General features: G+C 39.6%; 2 protein-coding genes across 3 annotated transcripts in view; both read right to left on the bottom strand.

Moving 5' to 3' along the window:
- Window positions 1-14,170, bottom strand: part of LOC133536246 (thrombospondin type-1 domain-containing protein 4-like) — a 133,096-nt gene extending 118,926 nt beyond the window's left edge. The window contains exons 1-3 of the mRNA XM_061876633.1: window positions 13,735-14,170; window positions 11,160-11,214; window positions 11,012-11,081 (exon numbers count right to left, since the gene is read on the bottom strand). Coding sequence (XP_061732617.1) covers window positions 11,012-11,081; window positions 11,160-11,188 — 99 coding nt within the window. The 5' untranslated portion in view covers window positions 11,189-11,214; window positions 13,735-14,170. The remainder of the gene's footprint in view (window positions 1-11,011; window positions 11,082-11,159; window positions 11,215-13,734) is intronic.
- Window positions 14,171-19,843: 5,673 nt separating this feature from the next.
- The window catches only part of LOC133536235 (leucine-rich repeat-containing protein 49), a 98,598-nt gene continuing 92,688 nt past the window's right edge, over window positions 19,844-25,753 (bottom strand). For both annotated transcript variants that reach the window (XM_061876615.1, XM_061876621.1), the window contains exons 17-18: window positions 23,613-23,766; window positions 19,844-20,375 (exon numbers count right to left, since the gene is read on the bottom strand). In XM_061876615.1, coding sequence (XP_061732599.1) covers window positions 20,166-20,375; window positions 23,613-23,766 — 364 coding nt within the window. In that variant the 3' untranslated portion in view covers window positions 19,844-20,165. The remainder of the gene's footprint in view (window positions 20,376-23,612; window positions 23,767-25,753) is intronic.

Raw genomic sequence — 25,753 nt, 5'->3', positions numbered from 1 at the left:
CTCTATTAATTGAAGTAGGGCTGCGAATCTTTGGGTGTCCCACAATTCGATTCAATATTCAAGCGCCCAGATATCCCTACCTTTACTGATTGTGTCTTCTGAAGGAATCTTTCATGAGTCGTGTTGAATTGAGAATAGATTCAGAGTTGAATCGTCACCCAAAATATATCGGAATCGAATCATGAAGCGCCCAAAGATCCCTACCTCTTTTAATTGTGTCTTCTATAGGAATCTTTCACAAGAGTCGTGTTGAACTGAGAATCTATTCTGCATTGGATCGTCACCCAAAAAAATCGTAATAAGAGCCCAAAGATCCCTACCTCTATTAATTGAAGTAGGGCTGCGAATCTTTGGGTGTCCCACGATTCGATTCAATATTCAAGCGCCCAGATATCCCTACCTCTACTGATTGTGTCTTCTAAAGGAATCTTTCACGAGTCGTGTTGAATTGAGAATCGATTCAGAGTTGAATCGTCATCAAAAAAATCGGAATCGAATAATGAGGCGCCCAAATATCCCTACCTCTAGTAATTGTGTCTTCTATAGGAATCTTTCACAAGAGTCGTGTTGAACTGAGAATCGATTCTGCATTGGATCGTCACCCAAAAAAATCCTAATCGAATCATGAAGAGCCCAAAGATCCCTACCTCTAGTAAGTGTAGCTTCTGAAGGAACCTTTCAGAAGAGTCGTGTTGAACTGAGAACCGATTCAGAGTTGAATCGTCACCCAAAATATATCGCAATCGAATCATGAAGCGCCCAAAGATCCCTACCTCTATTAATTGTGTCTTCTATAGGAATCTTTCACAAGAGTCGTGTTGAACTGAGAATCGATTCTGCGTTGGATCGTCACCCCAAAAAAATCGTAATCGAATCATGAAGAGCCCAAAGATCCCTACCTCTATTAATTGAAGTAGGGCTGCGAATCGTTGGGTGTCCCACGATTCGATTCAATATTCAAGCGCCCAGATATCCCTACCTCTACTGATTGTGTCTTCTGAAGGAATCTTTCAAGAGTCGTGTTGAATTGAGAATAGATTCAGAGTTGAATCGTCACCCAAAATATATCGGAATCGAATCATGAAGCGCCCAAATATCCCTACCTCTATTAATTGTGTCTTCTATAGGAATCTTTCACAAGAGTCGTGTTGAGCTGAGAATCGATTCTGCATTGGATCGTCACCCAAAAAAATCGTAATCGAATCATGAAGAGCCCAAAGATCCCTACATCTATTAATTGAGTCTTCTGAATACCACTCGAAACTGTCTTTGATGTTTTCGAAAAAGTGCAAGTTGAGGTTTTGTTCAAGACCCTGAATTGTGGTTCATTAGGTTCACTGATGGTTAAATTACATGGTGTATAAAAAACTCACAGTGCATTTTAAGACCCAGTGTCCTAAAAAGAGTCTCAGAAAAAAACAATACCCTGTCACATTACCTGTGCCCACCAGGTGGTGTCGCAATTTCGTGACCGTCGCCCTCAGACGATTTCCCAGTGTCTCGGTACACAGAAACTGAAGGCTTCAGGGCTGAGATGACAACTCCTTGCTGTAAGGGGGGTACTCTTGGCATGTAGACCCGCAGGCAGGGTCTACTCCTCTCCTGCACGCCACTTCCACAGGTCAGGGAGCAGGCCGACCAGGACCCCCAGCTTCCCCAGGAGCCCTGAGGTCCACCAAGGTCTGCTTTAAAGTCCTGTGCTGTCCTCTGAGGGACCTGTAACAATAAAGTCAGAAGTGATCTCACTTCATCAACGTGCCAACAAGAAGAGTTCCTGTCCAGGTTTTTAAGTGTTGGCCTGCAGCCCTTCTGCTTCTTCCCTGTCCTTCTGTGAGACCTTGCCAAAGACATTTGGTCTACTTTGTGTTGGACTATGCTGCTGCCAGGCGACTTTAATTGTGGAGCTGCTTAACTCCAGTATAGTCCCCTTTCAAAGAAGCCCAGGAGGTTTGGATTTCTTGGGGATGCCAATTTTGAAAGACAAGACGCTTGTCTCCAGTCAACCCCAGGGGGCGCCGGTAGCTCCGTTAGGCTATGTCTACACCAGGGGTAATGAACCTGTGGCTCACGAGCCAGATGTGGCTCTTTTGATGACTGCATCTGGCTCTCGGATAAATCTGAGCTGACATTGCTTAACACGATAAGTAATGAATAATTCCGCTTGTAATCACAGTGTTAAAAATAACGTTCAAAATATAAAACATTCTCATGCATTTTTAATCCATCCATTCGTTTTCTACCGCACCTGTTCAAGAAGTTACGATAATGGCAAGAAGTTATTTATTTATCATACGACAACGTTTTCAACAGGACACTTCGCGGGAAATTTAAAATTGCAATTTAGTAAACTAAAAAGGCCGTATTGGCATGTGTTGCAATGTTAATATTTCATCATTGATATATAAACTATCAGACTGTGTGGTCGGTAGTAGTGAGTTTCAGTAGGCCTTTAAACATGCTTCACTGATTCGAGTATTTGGCGAGTGCCGTTTTGTCCTTCTTTTGGCGGTCCTTGAACTCACCGTAGTGTGTTTACATGTATAACTTTCTCCGACTTTCTAAGACGTGTTTTATGCCACTTCTTTTTTCCGTCTCATTTTGTCCACCAAACTTATAACGTTGTGCATGAACGCACAAAAGTGAGTTTAGTTGATGTCATTGACTTGTGTGGAGTGACAATCAGACATATTTGTTCAGTGTCTGACTGCAAGCTAATCAATGCTAACATGCTATTTAGGCTAGCTGTATGTACATATTGCATCATTATGCCTCATTTGTAGCTATATTTGAGCTCATTTAGTTTCCTTTAAGTCCTCTTAATTCAATTTATATCTCATGACACACTATCTGTATGTAATATGGCTTTTATTTTTTTGCGGCTCCAGATATATTTGTTTTTGTATTTTTGGTCCAATATGGCTCTTTCAACATTTTAGGTTGCCAACCCCTGCTCTACACCTACAGACGCTTGTGGAAATCACACATGAATACCTAAAGACAGTGGTGCCCAAAGATCCCTACCTCTATTAATTGTGTCTTTTATAGGAATCTTTCACAAGAGTCGTGTTGAGCTGAGAATCGATTCTGCATTGGATCGTCACCCAAAAAAATCGTAATCAAATCATGAAGAGCCCAAAGATCCCTACCTCTATTAATTGAAGTAGGGCTGCGAATCTTTGGGTGTCCCACGATTCGATTCAATATTCAAGCGCCCAAATATCCCTACCTATAGTAATTGTGTATTCTGTACGAATTTTTCAGAAAAGTCGTGTCGAACTGAGAATCCATTCAGAGTTGAGTCGTCACCCAAAATATATCGGAATCGAATCATGAAGCGCCCAAAGATCCCTACCTCTATTAATTGTGTCTTCTATAGGAATCTTTCACAACAGTCATGTTGAGCTGAGAATCGATTCTGCATTGGATCGTCACCCAAAAAAATCGTAATCAAATACTGAAGAGCCCAAAGATCCCTACCTCTATTAATTGAAGTAGGGCTGCGAATCTTTGGGTGTCCCACGATTCGATTCAATATTAAAGCGCCCAGATGTCCCTACCTCTACTGATTGTGTCTTCCGAAGGAATCTTTCACGAGTCGTGTTGAATTGAGAATCGATTCAGAGTTGAAACGTCATCAAAAAAAACAGAATCGAATCATTAAGCGCCCAAATATCCCTACCTATAGTAATTGTGTATTCTGTACAAATTTTTAATCCATCCATTCGTTTTCTACCGCACCTGTTCAAGAAGTTACGATAATGGCAAAAAGTTATTTATTTATCATTGGTTAGTGTGGGGCTAACGCGTCATCACACAACGTTTTCAACAGGACACTTCGCGGGAAATTTAAAATTGCAATTTAGTAAACTAAAAAGGCCGTATTGGCATGTGTTGCAATGTTAATATTTCATCATTGATATATAAACTATCAGACTGTGTGGTCGGTAGTAGTGAGTTTCAGTAGGCCTTTAAACATGCTTCACTGATTCGAGTATTTGGCGAGTGCCGTTTTGTCCTACTTTTGGCGGTCCTTGAACTCACCGTAGTGTGTTTACATGTATAACTTTCTCCGACTTTCTAAGACGTGTTTTATGCCACTTCTTTTTCCGTCTCATTTTGTCCACCAAACTTATAACGTTGTGGATGAACGCACAAAAGTGAGTTTAGTTGATGTCATTGACTTGTGTGGAGTGACAATCAGACATATTTGTTCAGTGTCTGACTGCAAGCTAATCAATGCTAACATGCTATTTAGGCTAGCTGTATGTACATATTGCATCATTATGCCTCATTTGTAGCTATATTTGAGCTCATTTAGTTTCCTTTAAGTCCTCTTAATTCAATTTATATCTCATGACACACTATCTGTATGTAATATGGCTTTTATTTTTTTGCGGCTCCAGATATATTTGTTTTTGTATTTTTGGTCCAATATGGCTCTTTCAACATTTTAGGTTGCCAACCCCTGCTCTACACCTACAGACGCTTGTGGAAATCACACATGAATACCTAAAGACAGTGGTGCCCAAAGATCCCTACCTCTATTAATTGTGTCTTTTATAGGAATCTTTCACAAGAGTCGTGTTGAGCTGAGAATCGATTCTGCATTGGATCGTCACCCAAAAAAATCGTAATCAAATCATGAAGAGCCCAAAGATCCCTACCTCTATTAATTGAAGTAGGGCTGCGAATCTTTGGGTGTCCCACGATTCGATTCAATATTAAAGCGCCCAGATGTCCCTACCTCTACTGATTGTGTCTTCCGAAGGAATCTTTCACGAGTCGTGTTGAATTGAGAATCGATTCAGAGTTGAAACGTCATCAAAAAAAACAGAATCGAATCATTAAGCGCCCAAATATCCCTACCTATAGTAATTGTGTATTCTGTACAAATTTTTAATCCATCCATTCGTTTTCTACCGCACCTGTTCAAGAAGTTACGATAATGGCAAAAAGTTATTTATTTATCATTGGTTAGTGTGGGGCTAACGCGTCATCACACAACGTTTTCAACAGGACACTTCGCGGGAAATTTAAAATTGCAATTTAGTAAACTAAAAAGGCCGTATTGGCATGTGTTGCAATGTTAATATTTCATCATTGATATATAAACTATCAGACTGTGTGGTCGGTAGTAGTGACTTTCAGTAGGCCTTTAAACATGCTTCACTGATTCGAGTATTTGGCAAGCGCGTTTTGTCCTACTTTTGGCGGTCCTTGAACTCACCGTAGTGTGTTTACATGTATAACTTTCTCCGACTTTCTAAGACGTGTTTTATGCCACTTCTTTTTTCCGTCTCATTTTGTCCACCAAACTTATAACGTTGTGCATGAATGCACAAAAGTGAGTTTAGTTGATGTCATTGACTTGTGTGGAGTGACAATCAGACATATTTGTTCAGTGTCTGACTGCAAGCTAATCAATGCTAACATGCTATTTAGGCTAGCTGTATGTACATATTGCATCATTATGCCTCATTTGTAGCTATATTTGAGCTCATTTAGTTTCCTTTAAGTCCTCTTAATTCAATTTATATCTCATGACACACTATCTGTATGTAATATGGCTTTTATTTTTTTGCGGCTCCAGACATATTTGTTTTTGTATTTTTGGTCCAAAATGGCTCTTTCAACATTTTAGGTTGCCAACCCCTGCTCTACACCTACAGACGCTTGTGGAAATCACACATGAATACCTAAAGACAGTGGTGCCCAAAGATCCCTACCTCTATTAATTGTGTCTTTTATAGGAATCTTTCACAAGAGTCGTGTTGAGCTGAGAATCGATTCTGCATTGGATCGTCACCCAAAAAAATTGTAATCAAATCATGAAGAGCCCAAAGATCCCTACCTCTATTAATTGAAGTAGGGCTGCGAATCTTTGGGTGTCCCACGATTCGATTCAATATTCAAGCGCCCAGATATCCCTACCTCTACTGATTGTGTCTTCCGAACGAATCTTTCACGAGTCGTGTTGAATTGAGAATCGATTCAGAGTTGAATCGTCATCAAAAAAAACAGAATCGAATCATTAAGCGCCCAAATATCCCTACCTATAGTAATTGTGTATTCTGTACGAATTTTTCTGAAAAGTCGTGTCGAACTGAGAATCCATTCAGAGTTGAGTCGTCACCCAAAATATATTGGAACCGAATCATTAAGCGCCCAAATATCCCTACCTATAGTAATTGTGTATTCTGTACGAATTTTTCTGAAAAGTCGTGTCGAACTGAGAATCCATTCAGAGTTGAGTCGTCACCCAAAATATATCGGAATCGAATCATGAAGCGCCCAAAGATCCCTACCTCTATTAATTGTGTCTTCTATAGGAATCTGTCACAACAGTCATGTTGAGCTGAGAATCGATTCTGCATTGGATCGTCACCCAAAAAAATCGTAATCAAATCATGAAGAGCCCAAAGATCCCTACCTCTATTAATTGAAGTAGGGCTGCGAATCTTTGGGTGTCCCACGATTCGATTCAATATTCAAGCGCCCAGATATCCCTACCTCTACTGATTGTGTCTTCCGAAGGAATCTTTCACGAGTCGTGTTGAATTGAGAATCGATTCAGAGTTGAATCGTCATCAAAAAAAAAACAGAATCGAATCATTAAGCGCCCAAATATCCCTACCTATAGTAATTGTGTATTCTGTACGAATTTTTCTGAAAAGTCGTGTCGAACTAAGAATCCATTCAGAGTTGAGTCGTCACCCAAAATATATCGGAATCGAATCATAAAGCGCCCAAAGATCCCTACCTCTATTAATTGTGTCTTCTGAAGGAATCTTTCACGAGTCGTGTTGAATTGAGAATCGATTCAGAGTTGAATCGTCACCCAAAATATATCGGAATCGAATCATGAAGCGCCCAAATATCCCTACCTCTATTAATTGTGTCTTCTATAGGAATCTTTCACAACAGTCGTGTTGAGCTGAGAATCGATTCTGCATTGGATCGTCACCCAAAAAAATCGTAATTGAATCATGAAGAGCCCAAAGATCCCTACCTCTATTAATTGAGTCTTCTGAATACCACTCGAAACTGTCTCTGATGTTTTCCAAAAAGTGCAAGTTGAGGTTTGTTCAAGACCCTGAATTGTGGTTCATTAGGTCCACTGATGGTTAAATTACATTTGAGGTGTGTAAAAAACACACACAGTGAATTTTAAGACACAGTGTGATTGGCAACACTAAATGGTCCCTGGTGTGTGAATGTGAGTGTGAATGTTGTCTGTCTATCTGTGTTGGCCCTGCGATGAGGTGGCGACTTGTCCAGGGTGTACCCCGCCTTCCGCCCGATTGTAGCTGAGATAGGCGCCAGCGCCCCCCGCGACCCCAAAAGGGAATAAGCGGTAGAAAATGGATGGATGGATGTCCTAAAAGAGTCTCAGAAAAAAACAATACCCTGTCACATTCCCTGCGCCCACCAGGTGGTGTCGCAGTTTCGATCGAACCCTAGGGGCTCGGTGAGTCGGCCTGAGGGGTTCGGCGGAGCCTCCACCGCGAAGGTCAAGTTACACCCGACTCATCGTGTAAATAAAAACTTCTCCCTATCAGCGTTATTATGGATACCCAAAAGAATGTTCCCTCTAATATTGCATCGGATTTGCAGGTGTGTAATTAGTTGTGAGTTCATGCACTGTGTTGCTTTTGTCCTTTGAACAAGGTGATGTTCACGCACGGTTCATTTTGTGCATCAGTAAAAAAAAACGTTTAACTTTGTCTTGAATTTGAAACATCCATCCATCCATCCATCCATCATCTTCCGCTTATCCGAGGTCGGGTCGCGGGGGCAGCAGCCTAAGCAGGGAAGCCCAGACTTCCCTATCTCCAGCCACTTCGTCTAGCTCTTCCCGGGGGATCCCGAGGCGTTCCCAGGCCAGCCGGGAGACATAGTCTTCCCAACGTGTCCTGGGTCTTCCCCGTGGCCTCCTACCAGCTGGACGTGCCCTAAACACCTCCCTAGGGAGGCGTTCGGGTGGCATCCTGACCAGATGCCCGAACCACCTCATCTGGCTCCTCTCGATGTGGAGGAGCAGCGGCTTTACTTTGAGTTCCTCCCGGATGGCAGAGCTTCTCACCCTATCTCTAAAGAAGAGCCCCGCCACCCAGCGGAGGAAACTCATTTCGGCCGCTTGTACCCGTGATCTTATCCTTTCGGTCATGACCCAAAGCTCATGACCATAGGTGAGGATGGGAACGTAGATCGACCGGTAAATTGAGAGCTTTGCCTTCCGGCTCAGCTCCTTCTTCACTACAACGGATCGATACAGCGTCCGCATTACTGATGACGCCGCACCGATCCGCCTGTCGATCTCACGATCCACTCTTCCCCCACTCGTGAACAAGACTCCTAGGTACTTGAACTCCTCCACTTGGGGCAGGGTCTCCTCCCCAACCCGGAGATGGCACTTCACCCTTTTCCGGGCGAGAACCATGGACTCAGACTTGGAGGTGCTGATTCTCATTCCGGTCGCTTCACACTCAGCTGCGAACCGATCCAGTGAGAGCTGAAGATCCCGGCCAGATGAAGCCATCAGGACTACATCATCTGCAAAAAGCAGAGACCTAATCCCGTGGCCACCAAACCGGATCCCCTCAACGCCTTGACTGCGCCTAGAAATTCTGTCCATAAAAGTTATGAACAGAATCGGTGACAAAGGACAGCCTTGGCAGAAGAAGGGTTCGGTGAATGCGCATATAAAACTGGTGAGGTTCGATACTTCCAACAAGGTTAAGAACCGCCGCCTCAAGAGAAAGCGATTGCAGCTATTTGGGATACAACAGTTCTCAGACGGCAAGAGAACTTTCCAATGTCCGGGTCAGGTGTGACTCTGCTTACCAATAAACTTTGTCCATTTGTCGAAGGAGAGACAACGAGAACGCGAGCTCCCGTGGATGTGATAAAAAAAAAGGTAGCATGTGCTTTGTATTACGTGGCCGACGAGCATTTGGACTAATTTATGATGGCTCTGGTGTGATTCACTACAATAGTGTTGTGAAATACCGCAACACTTGGTATTGTTCAGATAAGTTCAATTTAATTCAAGAACTTGCACACAAAGCAGCACTGGAGGTGACCATGCGTACTAGGTCGCGTCGTGCCGAAGGACGGAGAGGGGGAGGGGGTCTTAAATGACTATTGTGTGGAAGTGGATGAGGATAAGGTCAGGTGGGTAAAAACACTTAATTGGCCCTAGTGTGTGAATGTTGTCGGTCTATCCGTGTTGGCCCTGCGATGAGGTGGCGGCTTGTCCAGGGTGTAAAGGTCTTCCGCCCAAATGCAGCTAAGATAGGCTCCAGCATCCCCCACGACCCCAGAAGGGACAAGCGGTAGAAAATGGATGTATGGATGGGATTTACCCTGGATAACCTTAGTGTAGAAGGGGCCTTAGTATGAGCCAAACAAAGCAGAGGAACCAGTTGATCTGCCGTTTTTTTTCTTTTTCTTCTATGTCCCACCCTCCCTTGTGGAGGGGGTCCGGTCCGATCCGGTGGCCATGTACTGCTTGCCTGTGTATCGGCTGGGGACATCTCTGCGCTGCTGATCCGCCTCCGCTTGGGATGGTTTCCTGCTGGCTCCGCTGTGAACGGGACTCTCGCTGCTGTGTTGGATCCGCTTTGGACTGGACTCTCGCGACTGTGTTGGATCCATTATGGATTGAACTTTCACAATCTTTTTTTCTTTTACTTCCTACTGGTGGAACCAAACAGGAAGTCGTCTTTGGCGTGACGAATGTGCGGCAGGAACATGCACGGAAACCGTGACCCCCCACCCCCCACCTGTGTTCTCCTGGGTTTGAGACCTATCAATCAATCAATCAATGTTTACTTATATAGCCCTAAATCACTAGTGTCTCAAAGGGCTGCACAAACCACTACGACATCCTCGGTAGGCCCACATAAGGGCAAGGAAAACTCACACCCAGTGGGACATCGGTGACAATGATGACTATGAGAACCTTGGAGAGGAGGAAAGCAATGGATGTCGAGCGGGTCTAACATGATACTCAATCAATCAATCAATGTTTATTTATATAGCCCCAAATCACAAATGTCTCAAAGGACTGCACAAATCATTACGACTACAACATCCTCGGAAGAACCCACAAAAGGGCAAGGAAAACTCACACCCAGGGGGCAGGGAGAATTCACATTCAGTGGGACGCCAGTGACAATGCTGACTATGAGAAACCTTGGAGAGGACCTCAGATGTGGGCGACCCCCCCCCTCTAGGGGACCGAAAGCAATGGATGTCGAGCGGGTCTAACATGATACTGTGAAAGTTCAATCCATAGTGGCTCCAAGACAGCAGTGAGAGTCCCGTCCACAGGAAACCATCTCAAGCGGATCAGCAGCGTAGAGATGTCCCCAACCGATACAGGCGAGCGGTCCATCCTGGGTCCCGACGAGCGGTCCATCCTGGGCCTCGACTCTGGACAGTCAGTACTTCATCCATGGTCATCGGACCGGACCCCCTCCACAAGGGAGGGGGGGACATAGGAGAAAGAAAAGAAGCGGCAGATCAACTGGTCTAAAAAGGAGGTCTATTTAAAGGCTAGAGTATACAAATGAGTTTTAAGATGAGACTTAAATGCTTCTACTGAGGTAGCATCTCGAACTGTTACCGGGAGGGCATTCCAGAGTACTGGAGCCCGAACGGAAAACGCTCTATAGCCCGCAGACTTTTTTTGAGCTCTAGGAATCACTAATAAGCCGGAGTCTTTTGAACGCATAAAAGTGAGTTGACAGCTGACTCGATGCGCACTGTTCCTGACCCCCCCCCCCCCCCCCCCTCTCTGTGCCTTTTTGGGAGCGTTCCCACTGGCTGTCCTCACTCAGCGGGAAGCAGGAAGTTTTCCCACTCTGAGGCATTCGGCGAACAAAAGGAGACGATGTCATGCCGGTGCCAAGCATGCCATTACACCGTGGAGAAAAGTATTTAAGGTGGCTCTGACAACACGAGAATGGAAGATCACGCGTGTTGGGACTTGGGTGCTGCTCCTCACCTTCCTGTGGTCCGTTGTGCGCTGGCACCTCACAGGCTCCCAGCAAAGAAGCAGGAGAAACGGCAAATTCCTGCACAGACATTCCTGCATAGTTTCACATAAAAGGCGTTGATGGTGTTGCGTTCAAGTGCAACGTCGGCAGAATTACCTGATGATGCACCTGTAGACTCCTGGCATTGTTGCTGGATGTTTACACTTGGACACTTGCAAGAAAAAAATGCACTTGCTTAGAGAAAAAATGCACTTTGAATGTATCTTCATTCAGGAAAAAAAATACACTGCAAGATCCTACAGTACTTGAACACAACACATTGCAACCCCATTTAACATAAATGTGGTGGATTTATTTGGAAGTTTGCCTAAATAATCCATTCATCCATCCATTTACTACCGCTTATTCCCTTTCGGGGTCGCGGGGGGTGCTGGCGCCTATCTCAGCTACAATCGGGCGGAAGGCGGTGTACACCCTGGACAAGTCGCCACCTCATCGCAGTGCCTAAATAATGTTTTTGCAAAAATGTTTCAGTAATATATGTATTTCCCTCTAATGAATAAACATTTGCTGTGAATAATTCACATTAAAAATACAAAATAAATTAAATGGTTTTGTTTAAAAAATATTTTTTTATGCAATATATCTTACTATGTGGGGTAAAAAATATTTTACAAAATACTAAATATATACATATGAATAAAAACATTTTTTATAAGTAATTTGTAAATTGAAATATGTTTATTTTTAAGTACCGTAAACAAAGTGTATTAATATCACAAAATATCTATTATAAATTTTCATTTATGACAAAATTGTAATAATAGTAAATAAATTGAGTATACTCAAACCATATATATTTCCAAATTATGAATTTTCATTTATGACAAAAATGTAGGTGGTTAAAAAAAAAAAGAAGAAAAAGTAGTTATAATTTGTCACATTATTTCACATTAAATATTTAAAATAAATTAAATAATTTGTATGTAATATAAATTATTTTGTGTAAAATGTTTAAATGTAAATTCAAAAAAACACATGATAAATGAGTAATATATAATTAATATGTTTTTAAATTAAAATCTGATTATTTTGACTACCCCTAAACATAAAATAACATATCAATATCAAAAAATCTATGTTATAAATAACATGTATGACAAAAATAATTGTGCAAAATTCTCACTAAATCAAATTCATGCTGTTGTAAAAAAAATTGTAATAATAGTAAATAACCAAAATATAATTCAGGTTGTCATAAAAAAAAATCAAAAAATGTAATAATATTAAATAAATTAAGTATACTCAAACTATAAATATTTCCAAATGATAAATTATCATTTATTTAAAAAAAAAAAAAAAAAGGAAGACTACTTATAATTTGTCACATTATTTCACATTAGATATTCAAAATAAATTAAATAATTTTGCATTAAATAATTTGTATGTACTATACATTATTTTGTGTAAAATGTTGTACATAATATTAGATGTAAATAAAAAAACATGATAAATGAGTAATATATAATTATTATGTTTTTAAATTAAAATCAGTTTATTTTTACTACCCCTAAACATAAAATAACATATCAATATCACAAAATCTATGTTATCAATAACATCCATCCATCCCATCCATTTTCTACCGCTTATTTCCTGTAAGACAAAAATAACCATGGAAACGTCTCACTAAATCAAATTCATGTTGTTATAAAAAAAAAACAGTAATAATAGTAAATAACCTAAATATAATTCAGATTGTCATAAAAAAATAAAAAAATTTAATAATAGTAAATAAATTGAGTATACTCAAAGTACAGATATTTCCAAATCAAAAAATTTAATTTATGACAAAAATGTAGGCTGTTAAAAAAAAGGAAATCTAGTTATAATTTGTCACATTGTTTTACATTAAATATTTGAAATAAATTCAATAATTTTGCCTTAAATAATTTGTATGTAATATACATTAATTTGTGTAAAATATTGTACATAATATTAAATGTACATTAAAAAACACATGATAAATGAGTAATATATAATTAATATGTTTTTAAATTCAGATCAATTATTTTGACTACCCCTAAACATAAAATAACATATCAATATCACAAAATATAATAACATGTATGACAAAAATAACTATGTAAACTTCTCACTAAGTCAAATTCATGTTGTTATTAAAAAAAATTGTAATAATAGTAAATAACCTATATTTAATTCAGGTTGTCATAAAAAAAAAGTTAAATAGTAATAATAGTAAATACATTCAGTATACTTAAACTATAGCTATTTCCAAAAGGGGAAACATGTACTATTACTGTATATTAAATTTGTGTTCAGTTCTAAATGATTCAAAACATTATTTGTATGCTCGAACTAGTTTTCATATTTTCTCATTTTTTTCCTCATTAATTTCAGTCGAGGACAAGCGGTAGAAAAATGGATGGATGGATAGATGACATTAAGGCCAACCACCAAGCTTAATTTTGCTTGATGGTTCTTGGGAAAAAAAGACTCTTAGTATCTCCCCCACTTGACCATGTGAGTTGAACTGTGACCCCTGGCTCCTAATGAGAGACACTCATGCCCCATGCTGGAAAACAGAAAAAAAAAAAAAAAAGGAACTAAAGAGCAACTTTAACCCATTGTTGGTCTTCTAAGTGTGTGACAAAACATGTACATTACACACATGCTAGATATTGTAGTAATAATAATAATAAAGACTTACCTGTGTGTGTGTGTGTTCCTGCTGCAGGTATTCCTAAACTCCCCCGGACATGTTCTACTCTGCACAGGTTCCAAACGTGGATCCACTTTCAGTCCAGGTGTGTTCACCTGCACAAAGGAGTAAAACAAGCATTTTTGCTCCGAACTCAAAGGCAGAGGGACGCCAAAGTGCTTCTGCTTTGGGCGCAAACAGACTGACTGACTGAAGAGCTGCAGTAGAGAGGCGACACACGCTCAGAAAAGCAGACTCTTTTGCGTCCCCTGCTGGAGTGCAACTTTCTGGGGGATGGAAGAATCTCTGCAGGTTTGCAAGTGGAAGGCCGCTGGGCACAAATCGGCCACTTTATTAGGTACACCCGCACCGTCTAAATGAGCTTTTGCAAAGATAATAACATGAAAGTTAGTATTTTTCCGTATGCATCTGGGATAGGTTGATTGGCAACACTAAATTGGCCCTAGTGTGTGAATGTGAGTCTGAATGTTGTCTGTCTATCTGTGTTGGCCCTGCGATGAGGTGGCGACTTGTCCAGGGTGTACTCCGCCTTCCGCCCGATTGTAGCTGAGCTAGGCGCCAGCGCCCCTCCCCGCGATCCCAAAGGGAATAAGTGGTAGAAATGGATGGATGGATGAGCATCTGCAGGGTAGATGGTGAGGGGGTTTGACAGTACCTGGTTTAACCTTTGACCCCCGTGTTTACTAGCTGGTCACAGTCACACATGATCCCCCAATTAAAGCATCAATAATGAAGTGTTATTGTTCTGCATGAACCCACCAGAGGCATCTCCACATGGAATACTGACACAAACATTTCCTACAAGAAAGTACTGGTTACTAAAATAAATGATCATTGATTAAATTTTTAAAATAGGTATAATAGATGACAAAATATTAAAATACAAAAAAAAAAAATGACTTGAATTTTTTTTTTTTAAACAATATATTGGCAGTACTGCGATGAGGCGGCGACTTGTCCAGGGTGTGCCCCGCCTTCCGCCCGATTGTAGCTGAGATAGGCACCAGCGCCCCCCGTGACTCCAAAGGGAATAAGCGATAGAAAATGGATGGATGGATAGAGGACAAAATATTAAAATACAAACAAAAGAATTACTAGATTTTTTTTTTTTTTAAACAAAATATTGGCAGTACTGCGATGAGTGGGTGACTTGTCCAGGGTGTACACGCCTCCCGCCCGATTCTAGCTAAGATAGGCACCAGCGCCGCCCACGACCCCAAAGGGAATAAGGGGTAGATAATGGATGGATGGATATTGGCACTGTAAACTAAAAAAAAAAAAACCAAATTAAGAAGAATTTGGTATTTGAAAAATATATGAAGTGTATCCAAAATACTTGATTTTTAATATAAAATAATAAATTATCAGTAATATTAAAATACTGTAATGAAAATGTATTTAAAAAATACGGCATAATAAAATGTGACACTATGATAAAATAAAAAACAAAAATGACTTGATTCTTAGTTTGAAACAAAAAGATTAGCAGTAAGGATAAAATATAAACTAAATATATCATTTAAAACAATTACTGAAATGGAAAAGGGACAAGCAGTAGAAAATGGATAGATGGATTACAAAAATATAGAAAAAACATGTATTAAAAATATATAAAATATTAAACTCCAAACCAAAACTGACTTAATGTTTTAATAAAAAATAATAGAATATCAGTATTGCTAAAATATACTAAAATAAATAATAAAAAAGTAAATATGGGAAATATATATTAAAATACAAGCCCAAAAAATGACTATATTCTGAATTTAAAATAATAAATTAACAGTATTTACAAAATAGATACTAAATAAAAATATATATATATTTAAATTAAATACAAAAACATAGCAAAAATTTTACAAAATAAGACTACATTTTTTAATACAAACCGAAAATGACTTGATTAACTAACAGTAATAATATAATAAATAAAAATAGTAAATTAATAATCAAGACTATTTTAAATGCATTACACAAAAATAGGAAGTATATAATAAAAGAAGGCAAGATATTAAAATACAAACCAAAAATGACTTGCTTTTTAATATGAAATAGTAAATTATCAGTATTAATTAAATTAAATAACTCAAAATAAACAAATGGAAATATATTTAAAAAATATAGGCCATATATTTTATAATAAAATCAAATATTACAATACAACCCAAAACTGACTTCATTCATAATTCAAAACAAAAATATTAGCAGTAATAACACAATTTTAAACTAAATAAATAATAAAAAACTAACTGAAATATATTACAAAATCATACAAAAATCATGTATTAAAAGAAAACAAAATATTAAACAACAAACCAAAAAATGACTTGTTTTTATGAAAAATAATAAAACATCAGTATTGCTACTATATATTAAATAAATAATAAATAAGTAAATGTAGGAAATATATATTAAAATAGGACAAAATATTGAAATACAAACCAAAATGACTAGATTCTTAATTTAAAATAAGAAATTAGCAGTATTAATAAAATAGATACTAAATAAATAATACAAACTAATTGAAATTAATTACAAAAATATAGCAAAAATATAACCAAATAAGACTACGTTTTGCTATACAAACCGAAAATGACTTAATTAAACTAATGGATAGGCTAACAATAATAATATAATTAAAAAACAAAAACAAATTAATAATCAAAACTATTTAAAATGCATTACATGTATATAGGAAGTCTCTAATAAAAGAACATAAAATATTAAAATACAAACCCAAAAATTACTTGTTTTTAATTGTGAAATAATAAATCATCAGTATTAATAAAATTAAATAACTCAAAATAATAAAAACTAATTAAAATGTATTTTAAAAACATTGGCCAGGGGTCCCCAAACTACGGCCCGCGGGCCAGATGCGGCCCGCCAGCGTCCAAAATCTGGCCAGTGGGAAGTCCCATGTTAAAAAAAAATCATTTTAATTCTATTCATTATTTTTTAAATCTGTCCTTTCTAATCCATTTACCACCACCTTGTTACGCTCGGTGTCACCTAGCCGCTCAGGCATACATAGTCTAAAAATGCATGTTGTCATCGTTAACGTGATATCATTGCGCTCACGCCGCAGTGTTGGGCGAGCAAGCAGCAAGTGGGCGCTTTTTCAGTCAATTATTGTGCAAGGAAAATATATATATGTATATATCCTAGTGGCTCCGCTGTGAACGGGACTCTCGCTGCTGTGTTGGATCCGCTTTGGACTGGACTCTCGCGGCTGTGTTGGATCCATTATGGATTGAACTTTCACAGTATCATGTTAGACCCGCTCGACATCCATTGCTTTCGTCCTCTCCAAGGTTCTCATAGTCATCATTGTCACCGACGTCCCACTGGGTCATTATTGTGAGTTTTCCTTGCCCTTATGTGGGCCTACCGAGGATGTCATAGTGGTTTGTGCAGCCCTTTGAGACACTAGTGATTTAGGGCTATATAAGTAAACATTGATTGATTGATATATATATATATATACATACATATATATATACACAGCCCGGCCCGCGGTCATATTGTTTTAACCCAATGCCGCCCCCAAGTCAAAAAAGTTCGGGGGCCCCTGATATAGGCCCTATATTTTCAAATAAAACCAAATATTAAAATACAACCCAAAACTGATATCATTTTATTTTAAGATAATAAATCAGCGGTATTAAAAAAAAACAAGCAAAAAAACTAATAAAAACAAATGAAAACATACTAGAAAACTAAAGGGTATACAGAAGGGCTGCGAATCTTTGGGTGTCCCACGATTTGATTCAATATCAATTCTTGGGGTCGCGATTCGATTATATATCGATTTTTTCCATTCAACGCGATTCTCGATTCAAAAACGATATTTTTCCGATTCGAAACGATTCTGTATTCATTCAATACATAGGATTTCAGCAGGATCTAACACAGTCTGCTGACATGCTAGCAGAGTAGTAGATTCTTTTTAAAAGCTTTCATAATTGCAAAGGACAATGTTTTATCAACTGATTGCAATAATGTAAATTTGTTTTAATTATTAAACGAACCAAAAATATGACTTATTTTATCTTTGTGAAAACATTGGACACAGTCTGTTGTCAAACTTATGAGATGTGATGCAAGTGTAAGCCACTGTGACACTATTGTTCTTTTTTTGTTTTTTTTTATAAATGTCTAATGATAATGTCAGTGAGGGATTTTTAATCACTGCTATGCTGAAATTATAACGAATATTGATACCGTTGTTGATAATATTCATTTTTGTTTCATTACTTTTGGTTTGTTCTGTGTCGTGTTTGTGTCTCCTCTCAATTGCTCTGTTTATTGCAGTTCTGAGTGTTGCTGGGTCAGGTTTGGTTTTGGAATTGGATTGCATTGTTATGGTATTGCTGTGTAGTGTTTTGTTGGATTGATGATTAAAAAAATAAAATAAAATAAAAATCGATTAAAAAAAAATGAGAATCGATTCTTGCCCACACCCCTAGTATACAGTATATATCAATCAATCAATCAATGTTTATTTATATAGCCCCAAATCACAAATGTCTCAAAGGACTGCACAAATCATTACGACTACAACATCCTCGGAAGAACCCACAAAAGGGCAAGGAAATCTCACACCCAGTGGGCAGGGAGAATTCACATCCAGTGGGACGCCAGTGACAATGCTGACTATGAGAAACCTTGGAGAGGACCTCAGATGTGGGCAACCCCCCCCCTCTAGGGGACCGAAAGCAATGGATGTCGAGCGGGTCTAACATGATACTGTGAAAGTTCAATCCATAGTGGCTCCAAGACAGCAGCGAGAGTCCCGTCCACAGGAAACCATCTCAAGCGGATCAGCAGCATAGAGATGTCCCCAACCGATACAGGCGAGCGTTCCATCCTGGGTCCCGACGAGCGGTCCATCCTGGGTCTCGACTCTTCAGTACTTCATCCATGGTCATCGGACCGGACCCCCTCCACAAGGGAGGGGGGGACATAGGAGAAAGAAAAGAAGCTGCACTTGCCACATAGATGTGAGCCAAACTAACATAGCCATATCAGCTACAGTGTTACTCCCTACTCAGTGGCCTAGTGGTTAGAGTGTCCGCCCTGAGATCGGTTGGTCGTGAGTTCAAACCCCCGGCCGAGTCATACCAAAGACTATAAAAATGGGAATGTTACCTCCCTGCTTGACACTCAGCATTAAGGGTTGGAATTGGGGGTTAAATCACCAAAAAATATTCCCGGGCGTGGCAACGCTGCTGCCCACTGCTCCCCTCACCTCCCAGGGGGTGATCAAGGGTGATGGGTCAAATGCAATGCAGAGAATAATTTTGCCACATCTAGTCTCCTGTCCCCCTAGGGGACCGAAAGCAATGGATGTCGGTCAATCAATGGATGATATATATATATCAATTAAAGACAAAAAAACCCTCCCTGGTTGGTGCAGTGTCGTTAAATCGGGGTTAAAAACACAAATTATTTACGCATGGCTTGCATGAGGGGAGCAGCAGTAGCAGATGGTCCAAACCTGGTGAAGCATCAAGATGCCTTCAGGGATATCCCAGCACGAGCTCACGCGACTCCTCCGACCTTGCGTACTTGATGGACTTCCTATTTACATATTAACAATTATTTGTTGGAAGACAACATCTTTAAAGAATGCACTTGGTACAAATAACATTCAATACACATCTGCTACTCAATTTCTACTTGTTGTAATATTATCAATCAATCAATCAATGTTTACTTATATAGCCCTAAATCACTAGTGTCTCAAAGGGCTGCACAAACCACTACGACATCCTCGGTAGGCCCACATAAGGGCAAGGAAAACTCACACCCAGTGGGACGTCGGTGACAATGATGACTATGAGAACCTTGGAGAGGAGGAAAGCAATGGATGTCAATGGATACAATAGTTTTGTATGTTTTCATACAAATTAAACTGTATTTGTGGAAAAATATCAAACAAATCTGTAACTGATGAACAAAAAAATAATAATTTGTGGAAAGCGAAATAAACAGCCTCACCCTCAATAGACGCCCGGGACTCTCTGCAGTTGTTTCAGGAGTAAATCTGGTGAATACATTCAGTTCTGCGATGAAATGGACACACAAGCAGGTGTAGCAAAGTGGCGTGTCGATAGAGAATTTATTTTACTACAAGTGCAGAAGGATATGGAAATCCAGTGCAAATAAAGTGACGTCTTCATCGGCGTCTTCTATCGGGAAAGTGAGCTGCGTATATTCTAAAATATACAAAGTAAAAAGATTGTGGTCATTTCAAGCTGATGATGCGGCCGCCTATACATTCAATCCACGAGTCTTTTGAGTGGTCTACATCCATCTGGAGGAGATAAACCTGTCAGGCTCCAAAAAAAAGTCACGCAAGTGGAAAGGTCAAGAGGTGAGAGTGTGTTGCTACGGATAAAGATGGACCGTGAAGTTCACTTGGAACACTTGGCGAGGCTGGCTTGGCGGAAGGCCGCGCGGTCCCTCATCTCCAGCACGCAGTCCCTCACCATCTCGGCGAACATGGAGGGCCACAGCGTGTGGAGGGCCTCGCCCTTTAGGTTGGTGTCCGAGGCCCTGCGCACCAGGTCCTGGAGGTACTGATCCACCATGGCGATGCGCTCTGACGCCTCCATCGCACCCTCCTGGGAAGGAAGGAGGAGAAATGAGGACATTCTACCAGATGCTGTAATGTCCAAAAGGGCCTAATGCAGGGGTCACCAACCTTTTTGAAACCAAGAGCTGCTTCTTGGGTACTGATTAATGTGAAGGGCTACCAGTTTGATACACACTTAAATTAATTTGCCAGAAATAGCCAATTTGCTCAATTTGCCTTTAATAAATAAATACATTTGAAAAAAAATAAATATATATATATATATATATAAAATGGGTATTTCTGTCTGTCATTCCGTCGTGCATTTTTTTTCCTTTTATGGAAGGTTTTTTGTAGAGAATAAATGACAGAAAAAAAAACTTAATTGAACGGCTTAAAAGAGGAGAAAACACGAAAAAAATGAAAATAAAATTTTGAAACATAGTTTATCTTCAATTTCGACTCTTTAAAATTCTAAATTCAACCGAAAAAAATGAATAGAAAAAACTAGCTAATTTGAATATTTTTGAAAAAAAATTAAAAAAAAGAATTTATGGAACATCATTAGTAATTTTTCCTGATTAATATTAATTTTAGAATTTTGATGACATGTTTTAAATAGGTTAAAATCCAATCTGCACTTTGTTAGAATATATAACAAATTGGACCAAGCTATATTTCTAACAAAGACCAATCATTATTTCTTTTGGATTTTCCAGAACAAACATTTTAAAAGAAATTCAAAAGACTTTGAAATAAGATTTAAATTTGATTCTACAGATTTTCTAGATTTGCCAGAATAATTTTTTTGAATTTTAATCATAATAAGTTTTAATAAATATTTCACAAATATTCTTCATCGAAAAAACAGAAGCTAAAATGAAGAATTAAATTAAAATGTATTTATTATTCTTTACAATAATAAATTAAAAAAATACTTGATTTAAATTGTCAGGAAAGAAGAGGAAGGAATTTAAAAGGTAAAACGGTGTATGTGTTTAAAAATCCTAAAACCATTTTTAAGGTTGTATTTTTTCTCTAAAATTGTCTTTCTAAAAGTTATGAGAAGCAAAGTAAAAAAATTAATGAATTTATTTAAACAAGTAAAGACCAAGTCTTTAAAATATTTTCTTGGATTTTCAAATTTTATTTGAGTTTTGTCTCTCTTAGAATAAAAAATGTCAAGCAAAGTGAGACCAGCTTGCTAGTAAATAAATGAAATTAAAAAAATAGAGGCAGCTCACTGGTAATATTTTGAACGTTATTTTTAACACTTTGATTACAACTGGAATTAGTCTTTACTTATTGTGTTAAGCAGTGTTAGCTCAGATTTATCCAAGAGCCAGATGCAGTCATCAAAAGAGCCACATCTGGCTCTAGAGCCATAGGTTCCCTACCCCTGCTACTGCACTAGCACACATATTTATGTGTGCTATGGCTATGGGTTTTTTTCCAATTGGCCTCAGTCTGGACCACCTCTCCAGGGGCCAATGTATTGACTGAATTTTTTTTTCTCATCTCCCCCGGCATTTACCTCTTTCTCACCTTTTTTGTAGGGGCACCAGAAGTTGGCAGACCCATCAGCGATCCTGTTCTGTCTCCCTGTAATGTTTGTCTGTGTCATGACTTGGACTACGGTGCGGTTTGTCTTCCCGTGGTGTAAAGCGACTGGACCGGACATGGCGTGAAGGTAATGATATCTTTTATTATTACTTTGAAAAAAAGGAATAAACGAAAGGCGCTCTCAGGAGAGGATCAAAAACTTGACTAAGAAAAAACTATCACAAAGGCAAAACTATGGACATAAAAAAAAACTTGCAAACTATGGGATGAATAACAAAAACTTACTTGTACCGAGAAAGAGCATGGATCATCGGCATGGATAACATGGGCGTATAGGAGGTGATGTCGCCAGGCTGACTGCCTGGCAACTACAGGCTTAAATAATGCTGTGGTGATTAACAGGTGCATGAGTCCAAATGAACCAGGTGCGTGACATGACAAGTGAAAACTAATTGGTAGGCATGGAAACAAAACAAACAAGAGTGCCCAATGTGTCCAAAACCAAACAGAACGTGACCACACAATCTGATCTTGAATGGGATTGTGCTGAAAATCTTAATTTTATTTCTGATTCTGATTCTGATTCTGATCTGTAACTGACTGAAGCATAGTTAGCATTATTTTAGGACGTGTCGTGAAGCCTGCTGCCTTACAAAGAGCTGGTGTAAACATAGGGCAGGTTTACTATCACGTCCATAGGGAGGTTTTTCCTTAAAAAGCAAGTTTGGAGCATGCTTGGTGCTAATCAACAGGCTCCACAGACAAATATTACTATTAGAACGCCGTCATGAAGTTACTTTCGCGTTATAGTTTACCCCAGGGGTGTCAAACTCAAATACAGAGTGGACCAAAATTTAAAACTGAACGAAGCCGCGGGCCGAGGTTGAACAAATTAACCTTTTAATAGGGACCCAAACAAGTTTTGCATTGAATATTGACCAAGCAAGGCTTATATAACTTTATAGTGACATGCAAATTGAGTTTTAAATACTAATAATTAAGAAATATCAATGGCAGATCAAATAAAATAAAAATACAAATTGAATGCCTCTTTTCGGCGGCGGGTTTGAGTTGGGTTGGGGTTTGGTGGTAGCGGGGGTGTATATTGTAGCATCCCGGAAGAGTTAGTGATGCAAGGGTTTCTGGGTATTTGTTCGGTTGTGTTTTTGTTGTGTTACGGAGCGGATGTTCTCCCGAAATGTGTTTGTCATTTTTGTTTGCTGTGGGTTCACAGTGTGGCGTATATTTGTCACAGTGTTAAAGTTGTTTATACGGCCACCCTCAGTGTGACCTGTATGGCTGTTGACCAAGTATGCTTGCATACACTTGTGCGTGTGTATGAGCCGCATATATTATGTGAGTGGGCCGGCACGCTGTTTGTAAGGAGGAGAAGCCGACGTGGCGACATGCAGAGAACGTCAAAGGCAGTGCTTTTACGGCCCATCCCCAATATTATTGTCCGGGTGGAAATCGGGAGAAATTCGGGAGAGGCACTGAACTTCGGGAGTCTCCCCGGAAATTCGGGAGGGTTGACGAGTATGAGTTTTAGAGGTGAATGCGGTGTTACAGCGGCGGGCCAGCTCTAATGTTAATTTGATATTGCCTCAAGGGCCAAATGAAATTACACAGCGGGCCAAATTTGGCCCACGGGCCAGAGTTTGCCACCCATGGTTTACCCTAAAAGAACTTTTCATCACGTTTTAATGTGAATGACAATGCAGACCTCAGGGCTGTCGGTGTTGCTGTCCCGGCTCGGGTAGTTGAACAGCGCTCGGCTCAGACCTTCTCCCAGGAGCTTCCCGTTGTCTCGCAGCTCCTCAGGGCTCAGCCCCGCCCGCCGGCCACGCCCCTCCAACAGGAATTGCAGCTGGCGCTTCCTTCGGGGCCAGAAAGAAGAGACAGAGACGCCAACGAGCGAGAGAGTGAGTGACGTGGTCGTAAAATCACAATCTTTGGCTTGTTAGTACTCTGCAGGGCAGCCAGCACATTCCTTACAATCCATTTGAAGCATGCATTGCATTCAAACACTTTGCAACTTGAAATAAACCAAGTTTTGAAATAAGGAAACCTTAGTTTGTAAAAATTAGATATCAATATAAAATATTTGTAAGGACATTAACCCCCCTATAGGCAACTATACGCACTGTGCATAAGGCCCGTTTGGGACCCTGTGGGGCCCTAATAATAATACAATCGCAAATGTCCCTATTTTAATTCTTGAACTCTGGGAAACACTGCTGGTCGTCATACTGTTTTAGATCCGCAGGAAGAGTTGCGACAGGAAATATTTGCAAGTCCATCATGTTACATTTGTTATTTTGCAGTGAAAAAAACAGAATAAAATAAAAAATACAACAAAAACAAATGAAAAAAAAAAATAAGTGCATTAAAAATGAAAACTGTTTCACTAAAAGGTAATACTTGAACACTTTCTTTCCCAGAAGTTTATTTTAGTTAAAAAAATATGCATCAAAATAGAAAAAAAAAGATTAAATGACTTCTATGTAATATTAGATTTTTTCCCCCTTTATGGGCTATTTATTACCGTTTTTCTTAATACTTGTCGGGACCTGAGTCCAAATTTTGTACCGTTTGTGTGCAAATGTGTATGGGTATGTCAAATAAAGCTCTTTGAATCCTTGATTTGTTACGCTGCAGTAAGAAATTATTTAATAAAACTAAACAATAAAAAGATAAAAAATAATTAAGGAAAAAACGTTGTAGTAAAGAAATTATTGTTGAACACTTTTTAGCGCAAAAAAGGTGCATCAAATTAAATAAAGAATTGATTAAATGTGGTAACTCTGCAGTACAATTTTTTTTTATTCAAGCAATACCTGAATAAAAAATAAATATAAAAAAAAAGATAGAAAAATAAAGATAATACAACAACAAAAATGCAAATAACAATCAAAATTAAAACAAAATTAAAGAAGGAATAAAAAAAAAATTCAAGTAAAAAATGTTGCACTAAAACATATTGTTGAACACTTTTTTCTCATAAATTCATCCATCCATCCATCCATCCATCATCTTCCGCTTATCCGAGGTCGGGTCGCGGGGGCAACAGCCTAAGCAGGGAAACCCAGACTTCCCTCTCCCCAGCCACTTCGTCTAGCTCTTCCCGGGGGATCCCGAGGCGTTCCCAGGCCAGCCGGGAGACATAGTCTTCCCAACGTGTCCTGGGTCTTCCCCGTGGCCTCCTACCGGTTGGACGTGCCCTAAACACCTCCCTAGGGAGGCGTTCGGGTGGCATCCTGACCAGATGCCCGAACCACCTCATCTGGCTCCTCTCGATGTGAAGGAGCAGCGGCTTTACTTTGAGTTCCTCCCGGATGGCAGAGCTTCTCACCCTATCTCTAAGGGAGAGCCCCGCCACCCGGCGGAGGAAACTCATTTCGGCCGCTTGTACCCGTGATCTTATCTTTTCGGTCATGACCCAAAGCTCATGACCATAGGTGAGGATGGGAACGTAGATCGACCGGTAAATTGAGAGCTTTGCCTTCCGGCTCAGCTCCTTCTTCACCACAACGGATTGGTACAACGTCCGCATTACTGAAGACGCCGCACCGATCCGCCTGTCGATCTCACGATCCACTCTTCCCTCACTCGTGAACAAGACTCCTAGGTACTTGAACTCCTCCACTTGGGGCAGGGTCTCCTCCCCAACCCGGAGATGGCACTCCACCCTTTTCCGGGCGAGAACCATGGACTCGGACTTGGAGGTGCTGATTCTCATTCCGGTCGCTTCACACTCGGCTGCGAACCGATCCAGCGAGAGCTGAAGATCCCGGTCAGATGAAGCCATCAGGACCACATCATCTGCAAAAAGCAGAGACCTAATCCTGCGGTTACCAAACCGGA

This window comes from Nerophis ophidion, linkage group LG02 (genome assembly GCF_033978795.1).
Source record: "Nerophis ophidion isolate RoL-2023_Sa linkage group LG02, RoL_Noph_v1.0, whole genome shotgun sequence".
NCBI lineage: Eukaryota > Metazoa > Chordata > Actinopteri > Syngnathiformes > Syngnathidae > Nerophis > Nerophis ophidion.
This window is presented reverse-complemented; position numbering and strand designations above follow the sequence as displayed.